The sequence below is a fragment of the Citrus sinensis genome, chromosome 3 (genome assembly GCF_022201045.2).
Source record: "Citrus sinensis cultivar Valencia sweet orange chromosome 3, DVS_A1.0, whole genome shotgun sequence".
In the NCBI taxonomy this organism is placed as follows: domain Eukaryota; kingdom Viridiplantae; phylum Streptophyta; class Magnoliopsida; order Sapindales; family Rutaceae; genus Citrus; species Citrus sinensis.
In genome coordinates this window covers 3,644,303-3,663,914 of record NC_068558.1, presented here as the reverse complement: position 1 = coordinate 3,663,914, position 19,612 = coordinate 3,644,303, and the positions used below count along the sequence as shown (strand labels likewise).

Below are 19,612 nucleotides of genomic sequence, written 5' to 3'. Positions count from 1 at the left end.
GTAACTGTAGCGTTAAAAATAAAAATATTATATTGTTTGGATACTGGACCCTTTGGGCTTTTTGAATCTCCTTACCTGATTCAGTTTATTGGAGGTTGCTAATGTTACAGATTCTGTAACATACGCACCCAATGCATGCACCACACCTGTCCTGCATATGGAGAAAAAGCATGCAATTGTTTTTTGTTTGGTAGCTAGCTAACCAATCAGGAGCTGGCTAAGTTGGATCTGTATGTTACAGAATCTGTAACTTAGCCAGCTCCCAGTTTTATTTTAAAGTTGACAGACAGGTTACTCAATCCTAAAAAACCTAATCTTTTAAAACGTGTATATAAGAAGAACAGGTGGCACGTCACCACAATCAGAGCAGAGATTAGACCTGTTTCAATATTAGAAACTCGGAAGTCGGAATACTAAAACATACCTTTCCAAAAAAAAAATCATTCTTGTAATAAAACAAATATTAATTTAAAACAGCTCATATAAATTTAAAAAAATTAAAATTTAAAAATATATGGTAGAAAATAAAAATAATAATAACTCGATCACTCCCACGTTCCCACATGAACACAAATCTGAACTTTTTGCACGCTGACGCAGATTTGTTTTGTGTTTTTTTTTTTTCAAAAAAGCTAATCAATCAGTCAAGAGTCGGTTTTGCTGATTTTGGCAGCCATCAAAACGCTTCACTTTGACGAAACATAAACGTACACAAACCCCTCACGCATCCCCCACGCGCTGCTGTATTTATTCTTCTCGTCTCTCTCTTCATTTTGTTTCTACTTCGGACGTTCATAATCATACAAAAAAGTTTTAGTTTTTTTTTTTTTTTTTGGGTGTTCGGCGAGTGTGAAAAGACGAGAAATGCCGCAGGATACGACGTCGGAACAAGACCCGGACGACTCTGATGCTGAGTTCGTTGAAATTGATCCCAGTGCTCGTTACGGTCGAGTCAGTTTTTTTTTTTTTTTTTTTAATTTTTATGAAATTTATCATTTTCGTGAGGAAGATCATAGGTATTTTTTAGTTTACAATTTGGGTTTATTTTATCGGCACTGTGCCTAATGGGGTTTTTTTTTTTGGGCAGTATAAAGAGGTCTTAGGAAGAGGGGCTTTCAAAAAAGTGTATCCTTCTTCAATGACTTTATTTTTATTTATTTGTTTTTTAAATATCGAGTTTATTATGGTGAATGGAACAAGTAGTTCAGTATGAAAAATGATTCATGCTTGGAATTGGTATTTGTGCGTCCTTGATCAAGCTGTGGGAATTCAGATACAGAGCATTTGATGAGTTGGAAGGAATTGAAGTAGCGTGGAATCAGATTAAGGTGGCTGATCTATTGCGTAATTCTGAGGATTTGGAGCGTCTCTATTCAGAAGTTCATTTGCTTAAAACTTTGAAACACAAGAACATTATCAAATTTTACAATTCATGGGTCGATACCGAAAACGAACATATCAACTTCATTACTGAGATTTTCACTTCTGGGACACTGAGACAGTAAGTTTTGGTAATTTGCTATAGTACTTTATACTTGAATTCTCTTAGATTTTTATATTTTAACAACGTTTAGGTATCGAAAGAAACATAAGCATGTTGACCTAAGGGCATTGAAGAAGTGGTCTAGGCAGATTTTAGAAGGCCTTTCTTATCTTCACAGTCATGATCCTCCTGTTATTCATCGAGATCTCAAGTGTGACAATATTTTTGTTAATGGGAATCAAGGTGAGGTGAAAATTGGTGATTTGGGTTTGGCTGCTATTCTTGCCCAGGCACGTTCAGCTCATAGTGTCATCGGTAAGGACTTTCCCTTTTCACTGTTTTTGTAGCATTTTCTGAATGTGATCTCTAATGAGGCTCAGTTGGATGTAACCTGAATAGGCACACCAGAATTTATGGCACCAGAGCTATATGAGGAGGAATACAATGAGCTCGTGGACATCTATGCCTTTGGCATGTGCTTGCTCGAGTTGGTGACTGTTGAGTACCCATATGTTGAATGTACTAATGCTGCTCAAATTTACAAGAAAGTGACATCTGTAAGTCACTTGAGATCTCTGGCTTTTTTATAATTGTTGTGTATTTGTTACTGGTTCAGATCATTCGTTACTCATGCTTTATGGAAGATGTAACTTAAATACCTGTGTGTTAGAACTACGCAAGTGTTACAATCACTAACTTCAAATGAAGCCTATATGGTTCGTCTAGACGCTCACTGTTTCTGATTAGCTATCATTTGATGATTCTTATGTTGATTTAAAATTTCTAGCTGTAAGTCATGAGTTAAGGAATTGATTATATATATATTGATAAATATGTCTTTCTTACTTTTTGATAATTGACAGGCTTTCTTGTCTCTGAATATCTATGTTAACTCGAACTATGTACTCCATAATGCGACAGTATTCTGTACAGGATGTAATGGCATGGATTGTCCATTCTGTTGAGATTTTATTTGTACCTGTTTGCTGATTGGTTAATATCCCGAGTTTTCAATTAGATGAATCTTTGTGAGCTAATTGGTAAAGAAATCAGTTGCCAGTTCTCTCTCGCTCTCTATTGGTATTAGCATTATACAATACCAACAAATAATGTTTGAATCCATTGCACGATGATTTAGAAATTATAATTGGATTCGGGTTTCTCATCAGTTTAAGAGACCATATGGTTGTGTAGCCATGGCAAAGATTCTCCATTGACCCGTTGTTACATTAATAATCCTTTTCCCTCTTGACATGACTATTTGTAATCAATTATGAAACATTAACTGTAAGTATCTGTATATCACGTACTCTTATTGTTAATTCCTATTTCTATATCACCAATCTTTCTTTCACCAAACAGTTAGCCTTGTGATCATCATTGTGGTTCATTTTCCTTTGTAGGGAATCAAACCAGCATCATTGGCAAAAGTGGCAGATAATGGAGTTAGAGCATTTATAGAAAAATGCATTGCAGAAGTCTCTGAACGGTTGCCTGCTAAGGAACTTTTGGGGGACCCCTTTCTCCAATCAGAGGATGATGAGAGTGTAGGCCGTTCTTTACGAGTAAAAACTCATTACTCAGGTGAATTTGGTATTCAAGGGTTTCCACAGTGGTTGAAGACATTTTTCCTTTTATCTTTACATTTTTCATTGCTGTTGCAGCTGAAACTTCTCATCAGGTAAATCTCGATAAAATTGCATATGGTTCTTCTGCCGAGACAGGCAGAGACTTTACAGTGCAAGGTCAGAGGAGGGATATTAACACCATTGTTCTGAAACTACGAATAGCAGATTCAACAGGTTCCTTCTTGCTCTCTATCTCTCCCCTTCCTCACATGTGTGACTGTTAGTATTCGTTTGATTCCATATCCAGAAAATTAATTTTCAAGTACAAATTTTTCCATGGTTCAGGTCATTTTCGCAATATCCACTTTCCTTTCGATCCTGAGGCAGACACAGCATTTGCTGTTGCTAGTGAAATGGTTGAAGAGTTGAACCTAACAGATCAAGACGTTTCAACAATTGCTGCAATGATTGAGTCAGAAATTCAGTCCTATATTCCAGACTGGGAACCTAAGGAAATTGCTGGAGATAGGATGTATGAGACAATGGCAAATTTAGGCATCTGTTCTCCTAAAACCAATGATGAAGCTTCCGTAATGATGAGTGAGCCTAACCGTTCGCCCAGTGGTCTTCAAATGGAAACATTGCCATCAGGTCATAAGTATTGGTCTGACTCCCCGAAGGAAACTAATAGAAACTCTCAAGGCAAGTCTGCTACTTCAAACCAGTACAGCTTGAGTGAACACAATGAACGAACTCCTGATAGTTACAGAGATGATGACAGTCCAAACAGTGCTGCATCTCTTGAACAGTTGGAGGATGAGCACATATCTGACTGTGTTGGTAATATTGGCTTAAAAGAAGGCAGTGGAATCACCAATTTGCAACTTGACAGCACAACCCATCAGTTGGAAGATAAATGTGAAATATTGTTAAATACTGAATCAGAAGGTTTCAAGCATGTTGTGGAGAAATTTGAATATCTGTTGGTAAAGCAGCAAAAGGAGGTAGATGAGTTAAAGAGGAAGCACGAGTTAGCTATATCAGACTTTCTAAAGGAGCTCTCTCCAGAAATCCGTCGAAAGATTTTAGGTATGTTTAAGCTGAAGATTCCTGCATTTGGGACGCACTGCTAAGTTGCACGTGTTTTCAGAGCTAATTTGTAACTGGGAATGAAACATAATCTTATACATCTTATACAACGGCAGAAGATATTTCATAAGCAGCTCAAATACTTTTTATACCATTGGTCATATTGGGAAGCATGATTTGAGCAGCGTAACATTGTGCAGGGCAACAAGTCTTAAATGAGACTTGAGAGAGAGCACAGCAACGTAAGCCAAGATAAACATAATTGCTGAAGGAACCGAGTGTCTCTTTTGAGAGTTACTCCCGGCGGTCCCATGCACTGAGGAAGCACTGCTAGTTTTATTTTCCACAAATAGAAGATGCTCTGCACTGCGATGTTACTTTGATAATTTTTGGTGTATTATAGACACGAGTCACGTGGTTGTTGTTTGTCTACATTTTGGTCTGATATTGTCATACTTGTACATATGGTTTACACTTACACTCAAAAGTCTTTGTGTTTCAATGCTGTTGAAATGAATGAGAATGTGTTTCAATCTTTCTGGTGAATTGACTTGTTTTTGTGTTGTTTGCTTCATCTCTCTTACTTATTTTTGCATTGCTTGAATTAAAGAGATCTTTCTCTGCTTGAGCTTGAGATGTTGAGAAGCCTTTGTAATGTTCTTTTATTTATTATACTCCTGGAATTTATAAAGACCGTCCATGTTATCTCCACATAGTACATACATACTACGAACTACAAAGCTATCTATTTTCAGTAGCATTTGAATCATTGAAAGTTTTGGGTTTGGCTACCTTACAAGTGCATTCATGCCGAAAGGACTAAGTGGAGGTGGGCAGTTATTTCATTTTATATGGGTTGTGGCTGTCAAGACCCGAAGGTTTTATGGTGGATTTGAAGACCAACCTTCGTGTACTCAAATCAAACACGCGGCACAAGAAGAGGCTTGACTTTGTGGGCCTACCATTACTAAAACCATTTTACCATCACCGTCACTCACTCACCTCGCCCTGGACCATAACTCTCGCCTTCAGGGATGGCAAAAAATTTCCGCGAGTGCGAGGTTTTGAAGTCCTTTATATTGAGTATCGAATGTAATTATATCTTCGTTTTGTAAAATGGATTAGATTAGATATGAGTATAATTTTTATATTTGTTAATTGGGTGGGTTGGATACAAGTATATACTACTAATACCTATACCTGTTCACTAAACTCTTTAGACTATTAACTATGTATTTGATTTTACTATTTTAAAAGTTAAAATTAATAGCTAAATCAAATAAGTATTAAAATAAAAAATTTTAAATCCTAAAACTTAAACATTAGCACTTAGTAGCTTATTAATGTCAAGTGGAGACTTTTGTTTTCGATCCAAATATTTAGTAATACGTTGATTAAAATTGAACTTAACAATCATCAAATTATAATTAATATTCATCTAAACTTGAAAATAATTTTTTAAAAATATTTTAAAATAAAGTGATGCATGTTTATTTAAAGCTAAATAGTGAATGTATCATTTATTTTTAAATATATAAAGATATCAAAAATGTTAAGGGGATACAGGGAATAGGGGATTGGGGGTGGGGGGGGCATAAGTTTTTTTTTTTTTTTGGTTTAATGGATGATGTAGTGGGTAAGGATTAGTGCAGGGATGTCCTCTACTAATTGGGTACGAGTACAGGTATTAACGTCCCATCACAATATATGATTCGTTGCCTTGCCTATAGTCATGAGTCATGATGACACCAAATTTTAACATTAAGAGTTTTAAATTAAAATTAGACAATAATTCTATCATACGAGAGATTGACCCTGTCTTTTGACACCCATTTTTAATTGAAATTATTTAAATTATTTAAATAATTTATTTTCATTATTTTCAATTCAGAGAAAAATGATTGAATCTGAAGCTCAAGCTAAAACAAGACACATAATTTAAGAAAAGGCAAATACAATTTATTTCATTTCTTTTTTCATGCAGAAATTCAATTAAATACTTGAATAAATTATCCTCTTAATAAACACTCTTTAAAATAAGGAGGAAGAGAGTTACTAGTGTAATGACCCAAATAGACCAGACACGTGTCAGTACGTAACTAACGTTGCATAGACTTTCTATGAGACCAAAGGCAAACTTTTCAAAAGATGAGAAATGGAAATACCCATTCCACAAGGCTAGTGATTAGTGAACAAGGCAGGAGTGGATAGAACTCATGTGAGGCCCTCTTTTGTCTTGCCAGCAGTAGGAGATTAGATTTAGTAGATAACATACCAAATCCTTTCTTCCTCTCCTTCATTTTTTCTTCTTTACCCCGAAACCCTCAATCTCCTTCAGTCCTTCTTTCTCTCTCTCTTTGAGACAAAAGCGCAAACGCTTTCTCTGCACTCAACTAAAATACAAAATATGGCAATTTCAGCCTCAGCAGCAGCCACCGTAGCCTCCACTTCTCCAAAACTCACGCACCCTCACGCCTCCGCCTCTCCTTCAAACTCTTTACCCTCCACCACTGCTCTCCGTGCTAAATTAACCCCATCCAATCTCTCCTCCTCCTTTCTCCCCCCATTCGCCACCACCACCACCGCTGTTACCGTCACAACAACTCGCCGCCGCTCCCTCATCGTACGCGCCGCTCGTGGCAAATTCGAACGCAAGAAGCCCCACGTCAACATCGGAACCATCGGCCACGTCGACCACGGCAAGACCACTCTCACCGCCGCCTTAACCATGGCCTTAGCCGCTATGGGCAACAGCGCCCCTAAAAAGTACGACGAAATCGATGCCGCCCCCGAAGAAAGAGCCCGTGGTATCACCATCAACACCGCCACCGTCGAGTACGAGACCGAGAACCGACACTACGCCCATGTGGACTGCCCTGGCCACGCCGATTATGTTAAGAATATGATTACTGGCGCTGCCCAAATGGACGGTGCGATTTTGGTGGTGTCCGGTGCTGATGGGCCAATGCCACAAACTAAAGAACATATTTTGTTGGCTAAGCAAGTGGGTGTCCCTAACATGGTTGTGTTTTTGAATAAACAGGACCAGGTTGATGATGAAGAGCTGTTGCAACTTGTGGAATTGGAGGTTCGTGAGTTACTTTCTTCTTATGAATTTCCTGGTGATGATGTGCCTATTATTTCTGGTTCTGCGCTCTTAGCTTTAGAGGCTTTGATGGCTAATCCTAGTATTAAGAGAGGAGAGAATCAATGGGTTGATAAGATTTATGAGCTTATGGATTCTGTTGATAGTTACATTCCTATCCCACAAAGACAAACTGATTTGCCCTTTTTGTTAGCTGTTGAAGATGTGTTTTCAATTACTGGTCGTGGTACTGTGGCCACTGGCCGTGTTGAGAGAGGTACTATTAAGGTTGGAGAGACTGTTGATCTTGTGGGATTGAAGGAAACTAGGAATTTCACTGTAACTGGGGTTGAAATGTTTCAAAAGACTCTAGACGAGGCAATGGCTGGGGATAATGTCGGGTTGTTACTTAGAGGTGTACAAAAGGCTGATATTCAGAGAGGGATGGTGTTGGCCAAGCCCGGAACAATTACTCCCCATACTAAGTTCCTGGCCATTGTGTATGTGTTGAAGAAGGAAGAAGGTGGTAGGCACTCACCTTTCTTTGCGGGTTACAGGCCTCAATTTTACATGAGGACCACTGATGTGACTGGAAGGGTGTCTTCTATTATGAACGACAAGGACGAGGAGTCCAAGATGGTTATGCCTGGCGACCGTGTCAAGATGGTTGTGGAGCTTATTATGCCAGTGGCTTGTGAGCAAGGGATGAGATTTGCCATCAGAGAAGGAGGAAAGACTGTTGGAGCTGGTGTTATTCAGTCCATCATTGAATGATAGTACTAGGAACTTTCATGGGCAGTGGATTATCTTTTACTTTTTTGAGCGGTGTTAAACTTCATATTCTTAAGTTTTTATGGAATTAGTTTCACCATTCTAGGAACTTCCAGAACCTAATGTCATATAATTTGCAGTTTTGTTCTTATTTTGCATTGAACTCATGTCAAGTCTAGTTGGAAAATGTTCATGTGATAATTCAATATGACTCACTTTTCCTCAGTTGCTTCAGCTAATGTTGATTTGCCTGTGGTAAATATTTCAACATAAGAAAGAAAAAGTTCTGGTATTTCTGATGGTGCTTATCAGCAACTTGTTATTGTTTTCTAACTATGTTGAGTATTGATAAAATATTTGCGGTTGGGTGCTCCTTATAGTTCAACCCAACTTATATTCATGGTTGAATTTTATATGCTTCTGATGATAAGAAATATATAAAACAATTATGAGCCCGCAGCTGCAATTAAAACATTTTCTTGCTTATCTTATATTTTTTTATTCTCGAAATCTACCAGTCAGGCCTTGCCTGTGTAAAGGGGCCATTTTTCTCCTCACCTGATCAATGCTTCTTTCCTTCTTTATCCATACTTAAGCTTTGTGCATTGCTCTTGGTAATCTACTTCTATGCTCATTCCACCAAGTTACTAACAATATTCACAATTACCACCACTTCCTCGATAGTGAATGGATAAGCCTCCCTAGGAAGTCAGGAAAATCCTATTTGATCAGGAAAATCCTACTCTGTGTGCTACAGTAATAAACAGTATCTATATTTTTGTATTTCTACTGTCTTGATATGGTTCAAATAGTAGTGCTACCCCAAGCAATACGGGGAACAAACAATTTTTAGCAAATTGAGCTCTCAATTATAACAAATGACATCTTGATATTTGAATTTGGGATGGACATGCTGCTTTCAGTTTCTAATATAATCAAGCTGTCTCATTTCTAAAATCTCCTGAAATTTGGAAGAAGAACACCATCGACACTTTTCGCAGGGATGTGCCATGCAAACTGTAGTAGACGTGAACCGGGTAGATACTTCTATTGGCTATAGAACATGGCATAGGTCAGTAAACCTAACGATAATGGTTGAATAAGAAGGTCGAATTCGATCTTCATTAAACAGAATTTTGGACGTAATATATGGCATCATCGAATTCTCCTCTACTCAGCCACTATAAAATGCACATTTCAAAATGGAGAACTAGACATACACAATTCACATTTCTATTGTTAGCGGGACTTGTACATGTATGATGCCATATGGAGAGTGTAATTGGCTACCTTACCCATCAAAATTACCATCGAATAATCCAACCCAGTAAAATAAAAGAAGGGCTATAACGCCTAGATAATACTGACAGTTGTTTGCTGTAGGAATTTCACCAGGCCTTGTGTCACAAGGATCAGTTCATTCTCAATTGAAATAAGGCACTTGTTGTGTGTAGTGATGTGGGAGCAAAATACACCAATAAATAATAGAAAACCATTAACTTAATATCAAATGTTCTAGAATTGTTATAGCTTATAAAGTGTAATTAGGAAAAATATGAGAAAATAGAATATTTTTAGAAAATGAATATGGAAATGCGTTTGAAAAATATTTCAGAAAATGTTTCTTTGAAATAAAGTTGGAAATGTTTTTGAAAGAATTTTTAAAATGTTTTCTCATAAATATTTTTAGGAGAATGTTGAAAAAAATTTCTCAGATTGTTTTTCGGAAACGTTTTTTGACCAAAAAAAAAAAAGTTTTTTTTTGGGAAAAAAAAATAGATTTTGAAAATGCTCTTCCTTCAAACCCAATCGATCCCTCTGTTCTTTAATGCAAGCCCTTTTTTTATAGCTATGGCTTCGAAAGACATCAGATGCATGCTTTGCATTCAATATCAATGCATGCATTGTTTGCATAATCTGCATACATTTCACAAGTCATGCATTTATTCTAATACGTTTCACAAGTCATTTATCTAATTTGCCAAGAGATAAAGAGCATTCGATGGAATCACTGAAATACACTTGCTTTTGGATAGATGTGTGGTAAAGAGGGTTCGTGGTACCTACTCCCACCCTTTCTCTTCTGCTTTGAGAACCGCATGAATGGAGAGTGGGCAGAAGGAAAGGAGGTCATCATACAGAGTTGCATACTTACTTGAGTAGTGCAGGAGACTGCAAAATGTGTTGAGTAAACTCCCCCAGCGCTGAAAAAGAACAAACGAAACTTCATCCTTTTACAATAAATATCAAATGCATGCATTGTCCATGCATTTAATCCACAAGTAATTCACATTATCAATCATGTTCATTCAATTGTGATGCATGCTCATCTAAATAAGCCTCTTTAACCTGTTATTATCAACTAACTCCTTGACTTTTAAGTGTAAAGCAAATAAATAACCGATATATGTGAATAAAAAGTATATGTATACGATTTAAGATTTACAATTTTAAACTACATTTATTATTATTTATTTAATTTTATAAAATAATTGATTCTCCACTGCCTCGTTTCACAAGGTATATTTTTATGGGCTAAGGTCCCCTTAATGGACTTAGCCAAGAGTTCAATGCAAATTAAGTCACACTTTAATATACCCGTACGTTTCACAAGGTATATTTTTATGAGCTAAGGTCCTTTTAATGGACTTAGCCAAGAGTTTAATGCAAATTGAGTCACACTTTAATGTACCCGTGCCTTTTAAGCTACAGCCTATAGTGATTGCTCCAACATAATGGCTTAGATCTGATATGTAATTTGTAATGATTTGAAGTGAAAATAACAAAAGAAAAGAAAAGAATTTTAAAATGATCATATAGGAAAATGTTCTTTGGACTTGAATAAAATCTCTAGATTTCATTTATTTCCATCAAGAGTGGCTTGATTTGGGAAACAAATTTTCTCAATACTTTATTTTAATAGCTTCGGGGCTTTTTATAAGAGTCAATGGGTAACGCATGATTACAGTACTAACCGCTTATAAACAACAAAATATACAGTCAAAACAATAATGCATGGAATGCGGAAATAATGGGAAATAAGGCAATATTGCACATGTCGTTGGTGGACCACATGTCAAGGACCCATTTAGTTTCAGAGCAAACTGAAGACTAAGTTCTAGACTCCTCTTCCCAGGCATGGTCCAAGAATGTAGGAAGCTTGTTAATTGCTTGGTTTAATGCTTATCCTTCGGAGACAACAGAGTCCGCCGTAAAATACATACCATTTGGCTTGGACCGCGCCTAAAGACCTAACATCGAGTTTTATATGGTAACAATAGTTATTGTAGAATACGCAGATGAGTCTAAATGGGAATCTGAAGACTGGAAATAACAAGGAGATTTAACTATGAGGATGGATCAGAAGAGTTTACTTATACACCATATAAATTATAAAATGAAGGCTTTACAGTCTACAAGCTCCTAGATTTACAGATTCACATTCCCTTACTTCATATAGCCACCGTTTCTAGATACCTTGCTAGAAGAACACCTCATATAGAAACTATTTCACTCCCTTAAATCGTGCATCTGAACTAAAACCCCAGTAGCTGGCTTGTAATACAACATCAGTGGTAAGGGCCAACAGATGAACCGCCACACAGGCCTTTGCATCTTCTGCCAAACCTTGTGATAGATACACAAGACTCAGGAAGACCTAGAAGACAGTTGACATGATCAACTGCTGAACAAATGTTGCTCTCTGCATTTTTTCTTCAATGTTCTCTTCATGCCCATCGTCTAGCAAAGTTCCCCCGGCACTGCACAAAAGGAATGCATTCAGTCAATAGCAAGTTTTGCATCATTTCAAAATATTCTCGTTGACACTTGTATTTGGTTATCAGCAGGACTAGCAGGATACTTCGAGGAATATGAAAAAATTTGATAAGAGCAGTTTCAGGGTACACCTGATTCATTCTAGCATACAACTTTCATGACTGAGCATCAAAAAACCAGAAATAAACCTACCATGGGATATGCTATTATGTAACTGAGATAGATGGACAATAACGTTCTTCAGTTTATTGGTAAAAAGGCAGATTATGGTACAGCTACTATTTACAGCTAAACAGCAATGGAAATGAAAAATCTTTTGAATCAGCAGAGTTTCCGGCGAACTGCCTCAATGGCCACATGACGCTCTACGCGTACATCTCTTCTCAGGGGAAGAAAAGAATGAAGAGTTGAAGTAAATGCAAGAAAATCACACAGCAGACCAGCAAGTAACAGAAAATCACCTCGGTTCCAGAGGAAGAAGCAACTTCCCAAACAGTGGCAACAGAAGCATCAACAAAAAGCTCAGGACAGACGGAAATTAAAAACTCATATAATCTGTTGCCAGTTAACAAGAAAAGAAAAGGGGACAAAAATTGCAATTATTCAAGTTTCTGGAGTGCATGATAAAATTACCCCATAAAACTATGCAGAAGGAGAGTATGGAATTCTTCTTTCTGGTTTCTTATAAATAAATTCCTATTACAAGCAACACATCAATTTTAAAATGCATTGTGCTAAAAACTGAAATTTTGTTTGCTAGCTTCTTAAATAAAAGCTGTGACCACAGTAACTTATATTCTGAGGAAGGAGGATACCTTTTCAAATCCGAAGCTAAAGAGAACTTATTGGTACAATCATCTTTCTGGATACCTTTGGTGTCTGAAAGAGTTCCACTGCAGAGAAATGGTGATAGCAGCGGATCAGGTAGAGATTCAGGAGCATTTCCCCTAACAATTGTGGGTGAACCAAGAAACGAGCTCAGTTCCTTGCCAAGCATTGCTGAACCACCATTCCTGAGGCCAGATTTCAGACATTTTCTCCTGCGCTGCAAATCATAAAGGTGTTCTTTATTGTATCTCAAAGCACTTAAATATACTCAAAGAGATCATACATATACTAAATTTCAAACCTCTAAGATCCAAAACAGGCAACAGTACCTTTAACGAACTAGCATGTTGTACCATAAAATGTTCAGCAGCATCTTTTCCTAGGTTTGCTGCGCACAGAGGACAAACCTGAGAGAGCGACAATGAAGCAGCCACCAAATTCAATTCAAGGTAAGATATTGGACATAACTAATTACGTGCGGTAATGCGGGAAATCCAATTATCTCCTCACATTGTTCAATGGCATTCATAATGGATTATATGGATACCTATCTCTTTAATGTAATAAGAAAGAATTGGAAAATGAATATCACATGTTCCAGGAGCAGGATCAAGGAATCAAAGAAGCGTCTAGATTAACAATATTAAGCAACTTACTATCATCTAGAAATAAAATCAGAAATAAATGATTGACAATGAATGGCAAAACACATAGATGTAAAATGGATCTATTAGATAAAGAAAAGCACATACTGCATTTTTCATTTCAAAGCAGTGCTCTTCCTGCAAATGGCTACAGATCATGTGAGCTTCAATTTCAAGATAACAGAAGGGGCACGGAAAGCAAGCTTTTACATCATCATCTATTTCTGTTTCATCCACTATTGAATGATTATCTGCGTGACACATAAAATAGTTAGGAAAAATTGTTTCCTAGACAATATTCCACAATTTAAAAGCAATATGTAAGGAAAAATCAGCTTAAATCCATGGTCGCAAACAAAACCATCGTACCGAGAAGGAAAATGAAAAAAAGAAATAATACGTCCACTTCGAAAGAATACAGGAAATATACATAGATCAATCACATTTGAAATATGGTAATATGGTCTCCTTTATACACTTTAAGTGTTGTACGATTGTCTAGCCCAATCAATGGTAAAAACACCTTGAATCTAGGGAATTCAAATACACGGCTGACTCCTTCTAAAGCAATTCTACAAATGCAGATGCCATACTGGAATGTAGCCATCGGTGCTTTGCAACAAACTAGAAAGCAGAACACTCTGTCACAGTCGAAAGATTCAGGATCATATCCAGAAACAAACTCCCACACTGAACACTATTTTGACAGTTCCAAATGAAAAACCTCTGATTGCAGCAGCTAGAACCTAAAGAAAACTTTATCAGCATTGCAAACCTCTGATTGCAACGGCTAGAACCTTAAAAAAAAACTTCATCAGTATTGCAAAATACATCATAAAATGATGAGAAATTTTGGTCTCCACCAACCATAATCATCCTCAAAATTTTCATGCACCCATCCTCCTTCCTTAAAACTCTACCAGCGACATATATGCATAATTGATTTTCGTACCACATTTTTTTATTCATTTTTCAATCAAAACATCAGATTCTCACCTTCATACTCGTTGTCTCCATAACTCAATTCATCATCTTCACCTTCAGCAATGCAATTCTCCTTACAATCATGTTGATCACTAACTCTGGATAGACCCAATGAATCACACAAGTTTTCCTTCAACAACTGCAATCTAATTGCCTGTAACTTATCGAAAGAATTATCAATCTCATCCAACAATCTGTCGCGACGTTTAATCCTATCATCATCAGTGTCATTCAACATACTGACCGGCATCTTCTATCACTTTTAGGGAGTGATTAGGCTCAAACAAATCAAGATTCTCCTTAGCTGCTATCAAATTTCTGAACCCCATTTTTAGATTAACAAAGCCTATAATAAATGAAAATGATCTACAAGATTCTCTAATATTAACCAACTATAGAGTTGCATCCAAAAGGAATATCTTATCTCCAATTCAACACAAAAATTAAATCTTGCATCAAGAAAGGGAAACAATACACACACACACACAAACAAACATACATGGAAGTAAAAATGAAAATATTTGATTATATATACTTTCTTCTAAAAACACATGAATTTGAGCCAACCTAATACTAACTCTTTTTTGAAAACTTGAACGTATCATCAAAACAAGAATAATAACTTATGACCCAGTAGCCACATACTTCCAAATAAGAAGCCAAACAATAAAACTTGTTTATATATATATTCTAAGGCATTTTCCAAACACATAAGCAAATGTAAACAAAACCTGAGCCCAAAAGGGTAAAAAGAGAAGAAAACAAGTACCGGTGTTGAGTCGTGAAGCTCGAACAGCAGAGAAGTGCTTAGCAGAGTGGACTCTCGAAGCCCAGAAGTCAATGTCCATGATGGTATCAGCTTACTGGGTGCACACGTCAGCTTTAACCGGCGATAAACGTCAGGTTCCGGTAACAGAGTCAAGGACTGATGCTGCTATGCACTGAGAGATGACGATTAGATTGTGGCGTGTTGTTGAGAAGCTTAGTCATATAATCTGTGAAGAAGCTTTTCTGGCACACAAAAGCTACTTTAGGGATGGTTGACACGTGGTAAACTAATTAAATGTACATCCCCACACTACATACTGTTATTACGTGTGTGGGTGTAAATTACATGAATAAATTAATTGTTTTATTTTTCCTCAAGGAGAATTATATGACTTGTGTCATCTATTACTTTATTTTCATTACCTTTTACACAACATATGACCTAGGGTATTAATTTTTAAGAATGAAAAATTTTAAAATAGATAAGAAGTAATACAATTATATATAAAGTAATACAATTATATATATATAAAATTAAATTTAATGAACTATTATTTATATAGTAATTTATTAAAATAAATATACATATATTATAATATCATTTATTTATTATATGACTAACATAATATTTGTAATGTATTTTTGAATTTCTCGTAAAGAATAATAGCACAGTAACACTTTAATTCTATTTTTTATTTTATTTTTTTTCTAATTATGATTTACATATAATAATCTAATGTTCCCCTTTTTGGTTTACAATATGGTGGGTCATGTAAATAAAATGAGTCATATAATGCAACCTTGTTAAAGAATGGGCTATAATAAAGTTAAGAATAAATCAAGGATAAAAAAATACAGACTCTAATAGAGTATATTTTTTCTAATAATATATTAAAATCTTTTTTTAGCCCTTTAATTTTTTTCATAACTTTAATATGGTCAACATTTCCGAGATCTATGACTATATTAAAACTAGGGATAAGTTAAAAGATAAAAATGCACAAACTTTAATAAAAATATATTTTATTCTTTAGTATATAAAAATTTATATTCTTTTAACTTTTAGTTTATTTTCGACCATATTTATGGTCAAGGATCTCCGATTAAAAACTCATTATACATATAAATAGTACGGATTTGGTCAAAGATTCTAAATTTTATTAAAGTTTAAAAAGAATTATTAAGCCTGGTAGTCTAATCATATAATATAATTATACTACTAAACTATATAACTTAATGATTCATTACATTTGTATAATTCAGATAAACCAAATTTATATAACGTTGCACGTTAACAAAATTATCACGGGTGACTCAAGTAATTATCACTAGCGTAGTGTCAAATCCAATTTGGGTTAAAGTCTTTTATTATGGCCTAAAAAGTCTAGTAGGGTTTGATTAGGTGATTGAAATCTAGTAATGGTGGCAAGAATAAGGTTAAATGAATTCAACTAGAATTACAAAACCTAGATAAAGACAACCTAAGTGAGTCATCATGTTGTACGAAAAAGTTGCTTTCCTGTTAAGAATGGAATATATTAACAACTTCTAGGGGCGGTGCATTACACCTAGACAAAAGGGGGCTTTTTTTTTTTTTTTTTTGAAAAGATTGCAGGACTCAAAAACCACAGAAGCAAATTTTTAACTCCCCTACTTCAGCTGTAGACTAAGATTATGACGAATGATAACAGACTAAAGAGAAAAGCTGAAAAAACTGAGAAACCCAACTGATGTGGGTTACTTGGAAGAGCCACTGATGACCCACTTTTCAGCTCTCATTTTGTTTTTCAGAGAAAAACAAAAGAGAGGACCAGACAAAAGGGCTTAACAACAAAAGAGCAAAAGATTAGTGACGAAATTCGTTATTCGTGGGCACGGAAATATTTTGACCATCATGACTCAATTTCAGAAAGAAGGCCAATTAAACCCAAGAAATTGGTCTTCTTTTTCCTTAAAAGAGAATTGTTTGCAATCCTGACTCTTACCTAACTCGCCCCATTAAAGAACGTGCCACTAATTTCTTTGATTAATCACATGGCGGTTTCCCTCTTGGGCTTCAGATGGGCCACTGCTTCCACAACTCTGGTGGGCTGGACGCACCTTATGAACGTTTAGAGGCCCAAATCATAAGGAACAAAACATAAGATGAGGAATTTCATCTCTTTTTTTTTCCTAAATAATTATAATTATAATAATTTATGGTAAATAAAAAAAGTGACAGGCTGACCAAACTGCTATGCGTCAGTCATATGATTTTATTGAACGGACATTTGTGCTCCGCACAGACAGAGGTGATCTCTCTAACTCAAAAGAGAGCTGTGGCAGCTTTAGTCAAATTGTTATGATTAAAGTTATTAAAAAGGGTGGAAGAGAGTGATGATTACAATCAGCAAGTGCTTTTGATTATGTTCGTCTAGCATGGGAATGGAGATCTCGTAGCTGGGGCTGCCCAAAAGAGTCAACCCCTTAACTTTTTATCTTGATTAAAGAAAAGGTAAAAGAATATATGTATGCATAATTAGTAGCACTCATCATCATCAATATCATATAAGTCAACAAATTATCAATTTTGAGTTATATTCATTCTTTAAAAAAATTATTGTAAAATACAATAGAGTTATCCCCAATATTTGTTGAGAAATTTACTCTCACAAATATACGGAAAGATGTTCACTCTTTTGAAATTTGAGAAAATTAAATTCGTGTAAAGATTTAAATTTATACCGTTAATGTATGTTGAAGGATGTGGGTTACTATTAGGCAATGATAGTAAGTGGCGAGTTATTTTTAATTTAAGTTTTGACTTTGAAGATAAATATATATGAAAGTGGATCGCGGTTAAAAGTAATGACAAACAAATTTCTCTTAATATTTTTTCTTTCATTTTCTCTCTTAGAAAAATAAGTAGTCAAAATTGAATTTTATTTTTTGGTACTGACAATCAAGCTGAACTTTTTCACTAAATTTAAAAGAGTAGGAGAGACTAAAAAGTTAAAAAAAAAAATACTGGAGAAAATTCTAATCCAAAAGGATAGATAATGTCAAGAACCAAAGCCGCAGATGCAAAGAGAATATTCTAGTATTTGTGGCGTACGTAATAGTTTTAGAGAAAAATGGAAGGGCTTAATTGTTTTGTCATTTCATATATAATATCATCGTCATGATCAGCAAGCTAACAGTACGCCCTTTTCACCAAAAATGGAGCGACAGTGGTTCCGTGGCATAAAAGCAAAGCCTGGACATGCCCTTAATTTGTTAGCAGACTGATCACCGTAATTAGGGATGCAAATTGGTTCGTCCAAGTTGAATATCTATATATCCAATCCAATTGAACTGAATAAGAGATATAGATTTATTTACCTGATTTTTAGGTTAAAAAATTAAAAACCCAAAAAGGATCTTCAACAAAAACGTTTATTCTCAAATCTACCCTGACAACAAAATTATGGAAAAATATTTTAATTTTGGAAATTTAGAAAAACATTCACCTGTAACACCACCGTCCAGTCGCCGGCAACATTGTTCCCATGGTGGCCTTGTCCCCAGTGACTGTGAAAATGGTCTTATGCTGATAAATTTATTAGTACCATCGGAATCATCATCTCGTGATCTATGCAACGTTATTGATCTTTCAGCAAAAACGAAACATTTGTGGCACTAATGCGATCCAAAGGGTGGTGGAAACTTCACACTGGCGTCAAAGATGATATTGTGACGTGTATTGCCATGACTATCAAACTCGTCGGACGCCGCCGACATTGACTCAATTCGCATTGCACTTCACCGTTCCTCTAATTGACAGTCACCTCAAGTTACGTACTACCACCACCATTTAGCTTTCTATTGACAAAATTCAGTATCATTGGGTCGATCGTGAATTTTCGAATCCAATGGTATTGGATTCATCATTATTTGGCTACTTTTTCCATCGTTGGCAGTATCACCGCGGGCAATGGAAAAATACCACCAGCGATATTTATTTATTATTATGTTTTTATTAAAAAATAATTTTAATTACTTTTTAAAATTAATGATTTTAGGAAATATAAATAAAAATGAATAAGAATTTATTAATATATACATTATTAATTATATTGTACTATATTAATTTGTTATATTATTTTTTGAATTTAGAAATACAAATTTAATGTCCACGGACATCTATGGATATCCATATTCATGTGGATAAAGAATTAAGATTCGCTCATGATCTGATCTCCTCATGAGTAAAAATACACATAAGTAATTGCTAGTTAATAAATAAAGAAAATGAAGAAGTCAAATTTTATCCATACGCTATCACTTAAATACACATAGTACAAGATCATTAAAAGCTCATGAGAGCTCAGATTAGGAGAGGATATTTATCCGTGGATAAAACCTTATCCATATTCAGCATCAAAAACTAGAAATGAAATATAGAGTATCAATCATGAATAATTATAATATAGATGGATAATATCCATATCTAATTGTATATTTGCTACAAATCGTAATATCCTTATTCCTTAACTTTAGATTCATCTTCTGATCATCTAACACGCGTGTAAATTTTCCGGGAACCTTTTTCTCCCTCCTCTTTTACCATGTCGTGAAACTCGTATTTAATTGATAT

General features: G+C 35.5%; 3 protein-coding genes across 5 annotated transcripts; 2 read left to right on the top strand and 1 right to left on the bottom strand.

Moving 5' to 3' along the window:
- The first annotated feature begins 432 nt into the window (after window positions 1-432).
- On the top strand, window positions 433-4,686 carry LOC102625534 (probable serine/threonine-protein kinase WNK3). Of its 2 annotated transcripts, none has more exons than XM_006476833.4 (8): window positions 433-946; window positions 1,088-1,125; window positions 1,274-1,501; window positions 1,575-1,798; window positions 1,883-2,040; window positions 2,887-3,067; window positions 3,148-3,285; window positions 3,397-4,686. In XM_006476833.4, exons 1-8 carry the CDS (start codon window positions 908-910, stop codon window positions 4,182-4,184), a joined length of 1,794 nt encoding a protein of 597 aa, XP_006476896.2. In that variant the 5' UTR covers window positions 433-907; the 3' UTR covers window positions 4,185-4,686. The 2 variants fall into 2 exon arrangements, with proteins under 2 accessions (XP_006476896.2, XP_006476895.2); XM_006476832.4 differs by having other exon boundaries at window positions 435-951.
- Window positions 4,687-6,335: 1,649 nt separating this feature from the next.
- Window positions 6,336-8,221, top strand: LOC102625264 (elongation factor Tu, chloroplastic). The gene has a single exon (XM_006476831.3). The coding sequence runs from the start codon at window positions 6,548-6,550 to the stop codon at window positions 7,997-7,999; it is 1,452 nt and encodes a 483-aa protein (XP_006476894.2). The 5' UTR covers window positions 6,336-6,547; the 3' UTR covers window positions 8,000-8,221.
- Window positions 8,222-11,321: 3,100 nt separating this feature from the next.
- Window positions 11,322-15,238, bottom strand: LOC102624982 (protein DEHYDRATION-INDUCED 19 homolog 6-like). Of its 2 annotated transcripts, none has more exons than XM_006476830.4 (5): window positions 14,999-15,238; window positions 13,354-13,496; window positions 12,931-13,008; window positions 12,589-12,818; window positions 11,322-11,757 (listed from the first exon to the last, which is right to left on the bottom strand). In XM_006476830.4, the coding sequence occupies exons 1-5, from the start codon at window positions 15,075-15,077 to the stop codon at window positions 11,655-11,657; spliced, it is 633 nt and encodes a 210-aa protein (XP_006476893.2). In that variant the 5' UTR covers window positions 15,078-15,238; the 3' UTR covers window positions 11,322-11,654. The 2 variants fall into 2 exon arrangements, with proteins under 2 accessions (XP_006476893.2, XP_024954879.2); XM_025099111.2 differs by lacking the exon at window positions 14,999-15,238 and adding an exon at window positions 14,242-14,914.
- Window positions 15,239-19,612: the final 4,374 nt, after the last annotated feature.

Excerpts from the sequence above, each read along its gene's own strand:
- LOC102625534 (XM_006476832.4), top strand. The coding sequence starts at position 865 with ATGCCGCAGGATACGACGTCGGAACAAGACCCGGACGACTCTGATGCT. Across the intron at positions 1,799-1,882 it reads TTCAGCTCATAGTGTCATCG|GCACACCAGAATTTATGGCA; the intron begins GTAAGGACTTTC and ends TAACCTGAATAG. Across the intron at positions 2,041-2,886 it reads TTTACAAGAAAGTGACATCT|GGAATCAAACCAGCATCATT; the intron begins GTAAGTCACTTG and ends TTTCCTTTGTAG.
- LOC102625264 (XM_006476831.3), top strand. The coding sequence starts at position 6,548 with ATGGCAATTTCAGCCTCAGCAGCAGCCACCGTAGCCTCCACTTCTCCA.
- LOC102624982 (XM_025099111.2), bottom strand. The coding sequence starts at position 14,479 with ATGCCGGTCAGTATGTTGAATGACACTGATGATGATAGGATTAAACGT. Across the intron at positions 13,497-14,241 it reads TGGAGACAACGAGTATGAAG|ATAATCATTCAATAGTGGAT; the intron begins GTGAGAATCTGA and ends TGTGTCACGCAG. Across the intron at positions 12,819-12,930 it reads AACATGCTAGTTCGTTAAAG|CGCAGGAGAAAATGTCTGAA; the intron begins GTACTGTTGCCT and ends TATGATTTGCAG.